The 15,112-nt window shown below is 44.6% G+C and overlaps 1 protein-coding gene across 4 annotated transcripts in view; it reads left to right on the forward strand.

Moving 5' to 3' along the window:
- PRKN (parkin RBR E3 ubiquitin protein ligase) overlaps positions 1–9,612 on the forward strand; it is a 1,273,336-nt gene extending 1,263,724 nt beyond the window's left edge. Inside the window, exons 11-12 of one of the 4 annotated variants that reach the window (XM_068551239.1) lie at positions 2,751–2,868; positions 8,743–9,608. In XM_068551239.1, coding sequence (XP_068407340.1) covers positions 2,751–2,868; positions 8,743–8,855 — 231 coding nt within the window. In that variant the 3' untranslated portion in view covers positions 8,856–9,608. Of the gene's footprint in view, positions 1–2,750; positions 2,869–8,742 lie in introns of all 4 variants that reach the window. The other 3 variants (XM_068551238.1, XM_068551240.1, XM_068551241.1) reach the window with 3 other exon arrangements.
- The last annotated feature ends 5,500 nt before the right edge of the window (positions 9,613–15,112 follow it).

Below are 15,112 nucleotides of genomic sequence, written 5' to 3' on the forward strand. Positions count from 1 at the left end.
GGGTTAGGACCACACGTGAATCTGAGTTGATTGGAAGACGCGTACTTGAGATACAAAGCTACTTACTAAATCTTGTGTCGGTTCTCATTCATCACAGCTTTATCACTGGGCTCTGGGCCATGAGTGGTCCTTACGTTGTCCCAGAGCCAAAGGAAGTTTTCCATGACCTGTGGTTGCTTCTTAGTGTTAAACTGACTCTGCTTTATTCTAACAAAGTATTCACAAATCACATGACGTCCTCTGAGTTATAAAGGAAGTTTCCTTTGTGAACGGGAGAGCTGATTAACAGAAAGGAATTGGTTTCACCTCAATGACCACCATCAGGGATGCACCCCACATGCCCTTGCTGGTTCACGGGGTCCTATTCCAGACGATTGTCAGGCTGGTGGCTTCATGGGATGTGTCATCTGTTCACTGACTCAGCTAAAATGTACTGAGTGCTCACTAGGTACTGTGCACTGTGCCAGACACTGGAGAGAAGAGGAAGACACAAACGTGATCTTGGCCTTGGATGGATTCACTTTCTATTGGAAATAACAGAAACATAAATACTAATTACCATAGAAACCATTAAATGCTGCAAATGAGGTATAAACACAGTTATTTACCTCCTAATACTTCACTCTTAAAGAGTGAAAACTTAAACATTTCAAAAATATTTAGAATCTAATGATGAAATGATAAAAGTTGGATTCGAATCTGGGATGAAGGATCCACTCACCAGATTCCACATCTGATCTAGGTCCCTCCCTGCACTGTGGTATCCAAGGATGATTGCTCTACTTACTGACACAGTCGTTTCTTTTTTTTTTTTTGGCTGTGTTGGGTCTTCGTTGCTGCGCGCGGGCTTTCTCTAGTTGCGGCGAGCGGGGGCTACTCTTTGTTGCAGTGCGTGTGCCCCTCATTGCGGTGGCTTCTCTTGTTGCGGAGCACGGGCTCTAGGCGCGTGGGCTTCAGTAGTTGCAGTGCGTGGGCTCAGTAGTTGTGCCACCTGGGCTTAGTTGCTCTGCGGCATGTGGGATCTTCCCGGACCAGGGATTGAGCCCACGTCCCCTGCACTGGCAGGTGGATTCTCAACCATGGAAGCCCTGACACAGTCGTTTCTAAGCACAGCCATCCCAGCACCTCTTGCTTTCACTCTCACCATCTAGAAAACCTGCTAAGAGACCATGGTGCTGGGCGGAGACCCCGTGTGTGAACATCTCTGGTTTGGGTTTCCATCCTTCAGGTTTTCCAAATTTTTGCATTTGATCGGCCCTGGTGCTGTTATACACACGGCGAGCATCCTGAAACCTGGCACTTGGCCTTTTTACTACTCAGAGGCCTCCTTTGTAAAACAAGTTTGATAGCTGCCTGATTTCTCTAGGTTACTTTGATGGGCCACTGAAATGATGGAAATCAAAGTGTAAAAAACAATGTGTTATAAATTTGTAAAGTATCATCAATGTTATTATTAGAGTAATATCAGAGTATTAGAGCATTTCATGTTATTTGATTTCTTCAGTAATTTATGTTTTAAGTCATTTTTAGTACTTTCTTAATCTAGAAATAGCTCTGGGAATGTTTTAAGAGTCATTACAAATTAATAAAATGACCCGGACATTCGTATTAATTTTAAAGCATAGAAGAAAAAAATTTAATACCATAGAGGCCAAGAAGGAGGGGTTCTGTTCAGATTAACATTTTGAAATATATTTCTAGACCACAGAGTTCTTGTACTAAATTCCAAAATGTACCAATTCTTTTTCTGCATGTGTCATTCAGCACTGAAGTAAGTGAAGAGATTGTAGTGTCTGAACAATTAGACAGGCACAGAATATCTTCAGCGGCTCCTTTGAAATCCCTCCTCTTTTTCGTGGTATATGAGTCATGGATGATTCATTCCTCTGACTTGAATAACGTTAGCAAACATTTCTGAGAGCTTGTTGTAGATCTGGAGGTCATTCTATTATCAGATAATGTGTGTCAGATACTCGTCCTGAACCTTTAAAGAAATTAACCCACTTGATCCTTGATACCACAAGGCACTAGGCATTTTGATTTTCATCTGAGATGGGAACTTTCAGAGAGTTAAGGAATGTTCCCAAAGCCACCCACCCAGGTGGAGCTGGGATTTGAACCCAGGCGGCTGGCTCCAGAGCCCAGCCTTGACCTCTGGCTGTTCCCTAGTCCTGCTGCCCCTGCCTCTGTCACATCAGCCTCACCTCCCTGTTCCTGCCCCGTCCTGTCTGTGACCACATTCCTGTCCAGGTGCAGGAATGAAAGATAATAAGATGTTGAAGAAAGTTTAAAAGCAAAGATTTTGGAGCCACACAGACTCTGCTGCTTATCAGCTTTGGGCAATTGTTTAACATGTCTAATCCTCGATGTAAAATAAAAACTAGTACACTCACCTGATCAAGCGTCTAACAAGAAGGTTTTAAGACTATGTGTCACCTTGCCTGCATGTTAAGCACCCACTAGATGTTATTTGTTACAATTATTCAAGACAATAAAAAAGAGGAACTCAAACTTCAAAACTGCAGTCTTGTCTTAGCTTGTAAGCACAGGCCAGATGCCAAGAAACCATGTTGGTGCATGTCCCTGCATGGCCAGGAGCCGTCCACCACTTGTCAAGTGAGTTTACTTTTGAGCTTCTTGCCTGAAGGCACTTCCATCTCTAAGAACCTCCTGTGCAGTGTTTCAAGGGACCCACGTTGGAGCCCACTGTGAAGATCTGAATTTCAGCTCCTTCTGTCTCATTTACCCAGGCCTACCGAGTTGATGAGAAGGCAGCAGAGCAGGCCCGGTGGGAGCACGCCTCCAAAGAAACAATCAAGAAAACCACTAAACCCTGTCCCCGTTGCCACGTGCCAGTGGAAAAACATGGTGAGTCTGGGCTGGGCAAGAAGTGAGGGCGTCTCAGGGCATCGGCCGCGTGGCTGGGACAGTCAGGGGCTCTACGGGGGCTTGCTAGCTGGGGAGTTCAGCGCTGGGACTTTGGCGCCATCTGGCCAGAGTTTGAGTCTCAGCTCTCTCATGTCAAGTTTCTTAGCCTCCTAAGCTGCAAGTTCTCTTCTGAAAAACAGAGCTGATAACAGAAGCCGTCCGTCCCGCAGCAATAGAACCATATGACATGGTGGGTGGCAAATGCCTCCCCAGTGCCTGGCATAGAGAAAGCACTCAAGAAACACTCACTGCCCTTATTATTATTTATTATTAACACTACTAAACACTTTGCACCTGATTTTTTAAAAACAAGTGCTAGGGAAACTTTCCAGTCCTATATTTCCCCCAGAGTGCCCTCCATACTACTCTGGTATCTAGAGATACTCACCGGGGAAAGGCAGATGCCACCACGTCACGTACATCTGGCAGTTGGTTCCCACTGTATCCCCTCTTGGAGAATAACAACAAGGAAAACAACTGACTTGTACTGAGCACTTACTAAATGCTGGTTCTAAAAGTTCCCTTCGAGTATCAGATCATTTAATCCTCACAGACAACACATAAGGAAGCTATTATTATCCCCATTCGTAACATATATTCAAGCCATTCAGAATGCCTTTTGTAAAGAAATCTGTTTAACTTTGTCTAACCAGTTGGTTCCCAATTTTTTTGGCCATGAAACTCTCTCTTTCACGTCAGTGATTCCTATCCCTTTGAACACGGGACACACTCTGGGCTCTGGTTTCACCATCCCTGTGGCGGGAGAGTTAGTGCCTTAGGTTGGGGTGACGCTTGGCTCCTTCATTAAACTAGCCTTTCCATGAGTTTGTTTCTGAATGGGACTTTTGCCTTCTACCAGCTTCTCTCTAAATTTTAAGCATGGGAGGGGATAACTTCGAGACACCTCTGGATGGCTGAAACGACATTCACCATAGTCAGGGTCTCCCAGGAGCCCACGTATATCTGCTACTTTGCACAGGTTTACGGGCCTAGAAACACCGCCATCCATATTCGTATGGTTCTCCCTGGGGATAGTCTACACCCAGGGCAGCGTCTCCCTTCCCTTACACGTGTGGTCACGTCCACACCTCCTCACATCCTGGGAGCCACCACAGCTGTGGGGAGACCTGAGAGAGCTCCTACCAGAAGGAGCGCCTCCCAGCTCCCGTCTCCTTGCCTCCTGCCAAGTGGCCCCATGCAACCGCTGGAGGATACTGAGAGGGAGAGCAGCTCGGCTCTGGGGACACGACCATGCTCGTGGCTGTGGTTTTTCCTCCCCCCGTTGACCTCCCCCTGCTCTGATGGCTGCTCTGTGCGATCATGTGGTCTGGGGGCCATCGCTGTGTAGCCCTCCCGGGCTCTGTAGTGTTGCTGGAAGTCAAACTCTAGTCTATATTCAGAGCATTCCTCTGGGCTGCCCCCTTCCCAGGGACCCTGCTACCTCGCGGGAGCCGGCGGGGCACCCGTGCCATCTGTCTTAAAGCCGTCCCAGCCCAGCACCCAGAGTTCTTTCTAAATGTGAAGCACGTCAGTACGTGCGCGGTAGGGTCAGCGGCATTAGCGCGGCTGAGAAATCAACGAAGCACAGGTACTGTCTTTCCCACGTTCTCTTCACTGGGCCTTCACTAGCTGCCCTTATTATTACATATTATTAACACTATTAAACACTTTGCATCTGATGGAAAAAAAAAAAAAAGAAAGAAAGAAAATGCTAGGGAAACTTCCCAGTCCAATATTTCCCCAGAGTACTCTGATATCTAGAGATATTCACTGGTTTGTCGGGGCTGAGAGCTGGCCTGCTGTGCGTGAAACCCAGCCCGCGGCCCCAGGGTGGGCCCTGAGGCTCTCTTTCCTCAGCTACGTCCTTTGTCTTCATGAATACAAACTTGAGAGCGCTGACACCTCCCAGAGCAGCCACAGGCCAGGCCCCCAGCCCTGAATCAGTGGTCTCCCGGGTGGGGGGAGGGGGGTGGGATGGGTGGGAAGAGAGTTTATCCAGTGAGTCATCGTTACTCCTTCCTGTACTGGAACGCTCCTGGAAATGCAGCAGGCTGGCCCGCACCTATAAAGAGGAGACAACAACAGAATCAGAGGAAAGAGCTTCCCTATTCCTCACGGACTGAGCAGTGTTGAGAAAGAAGCAAAGGCCTTTCATCAGCGGGGATGTGCAGTGCTGATGGGCACGGGCCAGTGTTCTGTCTCACGGGTACTTAAAGGATGCAGATTCAACAGTAAGAGACCCGTTTTGCTATTTTCAAAGGTCAGGAACCCTGGCTGTCTATCCGCTGGGCCCAGAAGAGTACCCGATAAATAAATATTTGTTGAATTTAAAAGGAGCTAGGAAAGGAGATAGACACATAAATAGATAATCTTATAAAATATGACAGAGAAAACAAGCTAGTAAAGAAAGACCTTGGGGTTGAGAGACGGCTTCCTGGTGGAGATGATGCCTGAGCCGAGAATAAGGGTCAGGGTTACGGGCCAGGCAAAGACGTGGGAGAGAAGCCTTCCAGGCAGCCAGCAGGTAGTGCAAAGGCAGGGAGGGTAAACCATCAGTGCCGGTGTGTGCAAGAAGCCCAGCTGTTTGGAGTTCCTGGCCGAGAATGAGGAGAATCTGCTGAAGCGGTGGGTGGGTGGAATGCAGGGCCCAGAATGACGTGCAGGGCTTGGACCTGATTCTGTAAGACAGGGAACCACTCCAGGGTGTGAGGCCAGAAAGCGATGTGCTCAGGTCTGCCTTGAGTCAGAGCACACCTGCAGCCCCAGAAGGTGGAACTGAAGGAGTCAAGCGATTCCTGACTATAGACATGTCTCCTAATCTGGTTCTTTCTTTGAAATATTGTGATGTACTATACATGGAAAGCTCTGATTTTTCACCTCTAGATTTTTGTTTTTAGTGTCTACAACTGCTTTTAATTTTTAACAAAATGTGTGTTCACTTTACCATAACCAGGACAGCATGTTAAAGGTGGATCCCCATTGTACACGCAATTCTGTCTCTTGGAATTTTGATTACTTGCAAAAGGTCCAGGTACATGTGTTCCAGAATATTCTCAGAATCATTAAATCATGAAAAATTGGAGCATATGCAAGTGTTCTTTAATGGATAGAGGGACAGGCAATCTTTAAAAGAATGAGGTAGAGCTAAATATATTAAAGAACAAAAAAATGCACAGAATATATTGTTGAGGGAAAATGCTTCTTCACAATTCTGTGTAGCGTATGATCATGAAGCACTAAGGGGAAGGTTTATGTTTTCTCAAAATTTTGTTTGAATCAATTCGAGATGAATGACCCGTACTGAGAAAGAGTCAGACCGTTAACAACACATCTAGGAGTCTGGGATTAGGCAGGACTGGATTTAGTTTCAGGGAAACCTGATTCTCCCACTGGCTTAGAGGTCACACCTATAGATTTTTAACCTATGAACTGAAAAGCTGAAACTTTCAGCTTATTAATGATAGTCTCTACTGTTTTAAAGGATATCACTATGACCAAAACAAACTTAGGCTCCATTAGCAAGAAAAGCTAGTCTCATTATCTAGCTCTCTACCTAAATTCATAGCCTGTTTCGTATTCAACTGAATCCCAGAAAAGTAGTTCTTCCTTCAGCAAAGCTGTCATGATAATGAGAATTATTTCCATTTTAAACGCAGGCTGAACTTGGCACTCCCTCCCATAACGCCCTTTAATCCCCGGAAGTTCTTCCTTTACTTCCACCTCAAACAGATGAGATTCAGGATCCATTTTCTCTGCAATAAGCGTCTGTTGCCCGTTAAATTTGCCTTCAGGTTGTGCAAGAACTTCTGATCTCTCATTAAATCTAATGGCGGAGTGGCCAGCCCAGGCCATGGTGTTGGCTGTGCACAGTTGGGGCTTTTCATGGTTTGCGCATCAATCAGGAGACAGAATCCTCTAAGAGGGAAGCCAGACTTTCTCCATGCAAATATCCACAAATTGGCATGGCATGGTCAGCAGCTTCTTGCTCGAGTTGACTTTTAAGCTGGCAAGGCTTTTAGAATTGGAGTCTCTGACCCTTCTCCATATTATGGGGTCTAGCATATTCCTTCCATATTACACACCAGGAAGAAAAGAAAGTTAACAACATGAATATCCTCTCTCTTGCTATTTCCTTTCTTCTTATTCCACTGTGCCATTGTGACTCTGGTTTCTGTAATAAAATCTTACTTGTTAAAGCTAGTATTCCAGATCCGTTAAGATTTTGGTATAATAGGAAAACATTCTCAAACTTTCATTCAGTCTCACTTAATAGTCCATTGAATTTGAATACATTGCTTAAGCATTCTTTGTGATATTCCAGAGAAATTTAAGTGATTATACAGTATTACATTATTTATTATATTATTGACATCCTAAGTGCACAATGAATAAATATGTGTTGAAAATTACACAATCCTGTAATTGTGTAATGCTAATTGGGAAATAGTAAGAGAAAAGTATCACACGTTTTTCCCTTTATTTTCCACATATTTGAATTTTTAAATGGTCTTTAAAGCAAACCAAAAAGAAGTAGAAAACTATGGGATTTTAAATGCCCTTAAGTTGGTCTAAAACAAATGCCTTTAGTTACATATTCATAAATATTTTATATTAGTGCAAGCTCTCATGCCAAGCTTCAAATATAAAAATGAGACAGCACTGAAGCAATTCTTTGGAAAATTTGGCAAGAAAAAATGGCTTAACAAGACAATTGGTAAAATTGAACAATGGAACACATTCAGTGCTACATGGAATTCAAGGAAAGACATTGCTTTTGCTGGGTTATCTGGGAAAGTCACTCACAAACAGTTCTCTACATATAACTTCATACAAATAACTTTCTCTTGACTTCACGGCAGACTTGGTGTCTGATCCCCAGAAGCAAATAGGGAACGTATTTAACAAATGCGGGAGGTGGGGAATCCCAAAATAAGGGACTTTTCATCTCATACTGGAAAGGCCCTGTTCCATGAAAGAAAGAACATTGGAATCACACACATCTTGGTTAAACCTCTGGCTTCACACTTAAAAGCCTTGAGACCTTGAGAAAATTCTACAACCAGTTAACACCCTTATCTCACAAGGTGCTGTTGAGGAATAAATGACATAACAGATGTAGAGCACCTAGTATTATTCATTAGTTTCTCTCTATCCTCATCTTAAATAAAATTTTGAATAGCATGAAGGAACCTATTCACTATTAAATGCTTTTGGAACAGCTGTCCCAACTCCTGTCTTACGAATTTTTTCAAGCCAAGTAACACTGAAGAAAGGATAAAAATTAGTCCTAGTATATATTGACGTTATTATGTATTAAATTGTTAAATAGATTATTGTATACTTAAAATATTAAATTTACTGTATATTTAAATAAGGAATTGACCCCGTCTGTGAAACACAAAGTGTTTGTCTTTAAATCCCATCTTAAGAGAAGTCAGTAAACTCAGATTTACAAGTAAAATCTGTCCTTGATGGACGTGTCATGCTTCGATCTCACTCATTTCTTTTTTTTTTTAATTTTTATTGGAGTATAGTTGATTTACAATGTTGTGTTAGTTTCAAGTGTACAGCAAAGTGAATCAGATATATATCTCCATTCTTTTTCAGATTTTTTTCCCATATAGGTTATTCTCTCATTTCTTAACGAATGTCAGAACTTTAGAACTTCCCAGTGGGCTTTCTGGTTTGTTTTCCTCAGTTCAGATTCTGCTCTTGGATGGCTTGCAATAATTCTGTTAGAAAGCATTTCTGGAACAGAAGGTTGGTGCAGGAGTGTTTCCCGGGTGCTTATTTGTGGCCTCTGTCTGCCCACAGGAGGGTGCATGCACATGAAGTGCCCGCAGCCCCAGTGCCAGCTCGAGTGGTGCTGGAACTGCGGCTGGGAGTGGAACCGCGCCTGCATGGGGGACCACTGGTTCGACGTGTAGCTGAAGCAGCGGTCACGCAGGCGCACTCAGCCGCCATCCCGCTGGGAAACGTACAGAGTGTCCTAGTGTCATCTGCTACTTCTTTCTCTAAACACACACACACACACACACACACACACACACACACTTCAAGTTCTTTCCAAAATCACGAAAACAGTTATAAGAGAAGCTCCCAGGATCCCTTTCATTGTGCCCCTGACAAGCAGCCAAGCTAATGGTGAGACCATCAGGAAGTATTCGCAGGCCTCGGCAATACACGGACACCAGGGCACAGATGGCAGTGCCATTCACCTTTCGTATGAGTTGTCATTCTTGAGTGAATTCAAGTCAGGCTGGAAAAATACACAGAGATTTCTCAGGTTCAATTACCTGCCTTTTACCTTCAGCAAATAATGGGAAGAAACCTTTGGTGAGGTGGGAAATAGTTTTGAGGAGCTATTATTGTCAGTGGTCCTCTCTAAGATTGACTGCAATGGATTCTGAGAACGACATTCACAGCTTAAAAAAGCGATGCTCTTATTTAAATTTTCAGAAAGCATCTATTCCCAAAGAACCACAGGCAATAGTCAAAACCATGTGTTTATCCCCAAGAATTCTATTTTTCTGTATTGCATTAATGGAATATCAACTCTGCATGAATCAGCTTGTCAACTAAGTGAGAAATTATGAAACTTAATCTGAACATTGAATGTTCAAATGTATAGGGAAGAAATCAAAACTTAGAGTACTTTCACTTCATTTAATTATATGCAACTTTAGAAAGAAATTGTTTTTCTGAAAATATTACAAAATTGAGAATTTGATTTTAAACATTCATGTTGAGCTTGGAGAATAAGCTCATACATCTGGCTTCACTGTCAATGTAATGAATAAGGTGCCTCTAGAGGGGACACTTTTAGAAATGATTTCATAATGATTCTCAGTGGTAACAAACATGCAGGTTATTAAAGCAGAATCTGTAAAGAAGGAGCGTTTCCAGATCAACAAAATGAAATTTTATGCACTTTCTGTCCACCTGGACCATGTTAATTACACTTTTTTGTATCAAAATATTTTATACCAAAATATTTTATTCTGGACCCCTTTCAGATCTGATTCAGATTACAGTTGTCAAAGCAACAGAGTGCAAAGGGAAACTGCAACAACAACAAAAACGTGCCTAAAAGGATAAAGAGGTCATTGGGGACGAATCGCTGTGATATGGAACCAAAATACATTATAAGTGTAATTAACATGGCTCAGGACAGCCCACTCGGGGCTCTGCCCGCCCAACGGGTTATTCAGAGTTCATTTCTCTAGGATGTAAACTCACACAAGACTATTTCCTCACGTTAACATGGCTTGAATCGGATTGTTGATCAAGTTTTCATCCTTTTTTTATTTTTGAGGCATTCACAATACATCAAAAAGAGATGTGTTTACACTGAATGCGGCAAACCTCATCCTTCACAGCACCGCGTGTGATGGAAAAGTCAAACCACTGTCTTTGTTCTCGTCCGCCTTCTCGGGAAGATTGTGACCATCACTGACTCTCACTAGAGCACAGAGTTTCTTTTGGATTTAGAGACCCTGGAAATTATGAAATCTGTAGCAGGCTTTGTCTTTGTAGACGTAGCACCAGAAATCTTTGCTGGAGGGAGAGAGGGAAGGACCCCAGCAGACTCCCCCAGGACATCTGTCCCTCTGTCCCTAACCATCCATCCAGGGACAGTCCCCCCTCTCCATCTTCCTCAGAGGTCCTGCAGCTGGGGAATGATGGGGGGAGGCAGCCTCGTCAGCGGGAAGGGCCTCACATGGCTTCACTCTGTTGGAAAATCCAACCTCCCCAGCACGGCCCAGAGGCTGCCACCTCCTGTCAGGGAGCCTATGGATGGTACAGAGATAACGGAGAGCCAGTCTCCCAAGTAAGAAGGAGACAGGTCACCAGCCTGGAACCCACGCGGGGCTTGCCTGTGAGTTACCGACAGTCCCAGCAGGTAGCAGCTCCGTACGCCGAGCCGGCAGGACAGTCAGATGGTTCCCTCTGTAGGGGGGCACCCAGCATCTCATACCCGCCACAGCTCTGCGGTTTAATGACTTTGCTGTTACTGCCCCCTCCCGATCTGCATGGCTCGTTGGGTGTGCCAGGCAGACAAAGTTTGCTCCCACTCATGCAGGCAGTAGAAGTCCTAGGTCCCTGCTACTTTCCTGGTGGTACCTTCTTTTTTTTTTCAGAATAGAATACTGATTCTTAAAGCAAGTTAAAGAACAAGCAGCCACTGTAAATGAGCGTGAATCACAAACCACTATAAATGAACACGTCTGAGCATTCAACGGTGCAACAAACTGTGAATCTAACAAAAGAACAGAAATAAAGTCTTTGCAGAAGAATCTTTATTTTTCTCTGAACTGTGTAAAGAAATACTTGGCAACTATGTCTAAGGTTGTACTCAAATTGTCAATAAAAGCATCCAAAGAGTTTCTGAGTCCATCTTTGAAGACATATTGTCAATAAATGCTGAAGGCATGGGAGGGAAGCCCAGGACGTGTCACTCGTGGCCCGAAGGGATTACCTGGTGAGGCCGTGGCCATCGTGTCTCTATTCTGAGCTCCAGATGAACCCTGGCTGTTTTAAAACTAGGTAGTTTCTCCAGTGCTATCAAAATTTAAAAGGGCTCTACAAGGGGGAGGGGGGTAGGGGAGGGAAGGATTGGGAGTTTGGGGTTAGCAGATGCAAACTGGTATATACAGGATGGATAAACAACAAGGTCCTACTGTAGAGCACAGGGAACTGTATTCAGTATCCTGTGATAAACCATAATGGAAAAGAATATATATGTATAACTGAGTCACTGTGCTGTACAGCAGAAATTAACACAACCACTGTCAATCAACTATATTTCAATAAAATTTTTTAAAAGTTTTGACAGGGCTCTGAAAAGCAAACCATCACTTAAAAATCTAACAGTTACTTTCCTGCCTTCTGAGCAAACTTTTCTAATAAATGTTTAAAACAGGAGTTTGTGTTGGGAAAGACCACGGGACTTTCTCTGTCATGTCACCTCAGAAACGTTGGGTGACTTTGCGTTGCTCTCAGCGCGGGCGTGTTGACTCTGCGCTTCTTCGGCTCCGTGTTGGTGGCTGTGCATTGTTCACTTTACAAGGCGTCCGTGTCTCAGTGATGTGGATGGAGCGTTCTTGGAGAGCTCCTCTACATATCTGGGGCAAGCGGCACACCCCGAGGCCCCCTTGGTGCCAAACACCCCAGGAAATGCTCTGAGGAAACACCACATTTCTAGAAACGAAGACAGAGAAAGCAGTTGAGCGAGCGACTGCACTGCCCCCCTGGGTGTGAACCCTGGGGACAGTAGCAGCAGCTACCTCGTGGGGCTGGTGTGAGGACTACATGAATTGATTTCACGTAAAGCCCTTAAGACAGTGCCTTGCACCCGGGAGACATTCAGTAAGTGTTCCTTATTATTAATAGATGAGCTAGTCAGTGGAGAGCCCCGAACAAACTAACAAAAAGCACAGAACGAATGCAGACTAATTGCAGGTGCCGGGAAGGCGTGTGTGTCCCTTCACAGAGTTCGTGATTTCGTGGAAGAGGCGGGTGACGGAGTGGCGGTGGGTTTCGGCGTGTTGGATCAGCTTTTCCACGGTCCCAGAAATTTTCCTGCAAAGGCAAGTTGCCAGCTGTGTTTGAAAGGCTTGAAGGGACAAGATCCAGCTGTTATGCAGAATCCCCAGGGTGTACAGTAAAGAGCTGACACCGTGAGTGGAGATGAATAAGTGCAGCCGTGGCTCCCAACTCAGAAGGAACAGCCGAGAGCGGGGAAGTGAACATCACTGGCGCGTGCGTCCCGCCCCCGTTACCCTCGCCAGGCCACTTCTGACACCACGGAGAGTATCTGTCAGGTTTGAAAAGACAACCCTATTTCAAAACAACACTGGGCCTGTCTTCAGATTACCCACTGTGAATAAACTGTCCAACCACAAATATTTAAGAACTTTCACTGCAGTTTGAATAATCATGCAAAACAAGGCGGGGAGTATTTTCTGGGTGGATCCATTTGGCGCTCACGTTGGTGACACTGTCTCAGTGGGACCCTGGTGTTCCCTGATCTCACCCTCTGGTGCGTAGGCCGAGAGAATCAGCTTTGTCACTGTGTCGAGAGGTGTCGGGACCCAAGAAGATAGACTCGCACTAATGTAGCTCATCAGAGAATGAGGCATGGAAGCTACAGGGTCCGTGTACAGTTTATATTTGCGAGGAGAAGCGCACCTCCCGAGGTTCTCCTGAGATTGTCCATCTGCCCGGAATCTTTTCTTGACAACCCCGTCTTCCCCCTTTGCCTGGCCACCCTTAGGTCTCCGTTTAATCCAATTCTTCAGGAACCCCTCTCCAGCCACCCCAGTCTGCATTAAGGGCCCTTCCTCTGTGTTCCCAGAGCTGCACTACTTCCCGAGTCATAGTCGTGTGGTGTTTTTTCCCAACACCAGCAAAGGCCTCCCAACACCACTGGGTATCCTACGAGTCAATTCCATCTGACACTGCCTACCTGGAGTACGGGTCAGAATCCACAGGTTGAGGGCTCAGCCCCTCAAGACCACCCCCGCCTGAGACACCAGTCACAGGTCCCAGGTTGCCACCTGTACTTCTGACCGACGGGCTATAAATCGGGGGTTTCTATGACCCAACCCCTCAAGTTCAATATTACCCTGGAATGGCTCACAGAATTCAGGAAAGTGCTTTATTCACTGTTACCGGTTTGTTATAAAGAATTCAGGTTCAAGAACAGCCAATGGAAGAGCTGCATAGGGCAGGGATGGGATGGGGAGGGGTGTGCCAAGCGTCCACACTCTCTGTGGGTGTCTCACCCTCCCCGTACCCCAACGTGTTCGCCAGCTGGGAAGCTCTCTGAACGCAGTTGCTTAGGGTTTTTTAATGGAAGTTTCCTTAAGTAGACACGATTGGTTACATCGTTGGCCATTAGTAATTCACCTAACCTCCTTCCCCTCCCCCTCTCCCGTCCTTCAATGTCAGGGCTTAGGGCTAAAATTTCCAACCCTCTAATTGTGCCTTGGCTTTCCTGGCAGGCAGCCCCCACCCTGAAGCTACCTAGGGTCCGACCACAGTCATCTCATTAGCATACACATCACTCCAGAGATTCCAAAGGTTTTAGGGACCATGGGCCAGGAACCAAATATTTATTTTTTATATTTATTCATATTTATTATAATTTATTCATATTTATATTTCATAATAGCATTTAACGTGTGAAACTTTAATCACTTATTTACTTATCTCTACCCCCCCCCCCCCCCCCCCGGGAGCAGATAAGGAGAACATAGCTACAGTACTAGCCTTTGTATCCACAATACCTAGTGCCGGGCCTGCCACATTCCAGGCTCCATAACTAGGGAATTGCATTTTGGAGTTCTGAGCAAATCTACTTGAAAATCAAACCACTGTGTAAAGCTAACTTGTAGAGCCTAGACTCAGAGCTAAGTGACTCAGCTGCATGACCAGTGTCCCCTGGGCAGACGATCAATTTCCATTACAAAGGCACATATGACACAGGACGGACGGAAATCCCTGGTCTCAGATCAGGTATCCTTAGCTTGGAGTCCCTGAGAATTCCACTCAAAGGGTTCTCCCCTTGAACCCTCCTCCCCTCCAGTGCCCGGGTGACCTCACCTGTACACTGGCTGTTCTTGAAAACTCTCCAGCTGCAAACTCTGCAGTTTTTCCTTTCTATAGATAATTTGTTTTATCCATGATTCTTGGCTTCTTAATTCCAAACTCAGAGTGACTTCAATGGCATTTTTGTGAGATGCTGTTAAGCATCAAATCTCTCAGTATTTTTTTCTCTGGAAGGTGTTCCTTGTGTTTTTATTACAAAGTAATTATTTCATTATCACATTCCAGAAAGTAAAAAAGGCAAAAAGGAAAAATTAAAACCACCATTTAGAAATAATTATCTCGCATCTTACTTATTTCTACGTAAAAACATAAGATGAGCATCTTCCCATGTCAATAGATTTCTAAAATGACAATTTTTCAGGACTTCATTATGATCAACTGTACGCTAAGTAAGTTAATAAGTTTGTCTTTGAAATTTCCCGATCTAATTCAAAAGTGTTTTTCATGTAGTCATTAAACAGTTTGGGTATGAAAACTATGGTGCAGCATGAAAAGATGTTTATAATGTAATGGGGAGTAAAAAGGAGTTTACCAAAATGGTACGTATGCTGTAATTGCAATTATTTTTAAA

This window comes from Eschrichtius robustus, chromosome 9 (genome assembly GCF_028021215.1).
Source record: "Eschrichtius robustus isolate mEscRob2 chromosome 9, mEscRob2.pri, whole genome shotgun sequence".
In the NCBI taxonomy this organism is placed as follows: Eukaryota; Metazoa; Chordata; class Mammalia; order Artiodactyla; family Eschrichtiidae; genus Eschrichtius; species Eschrichtius robustus.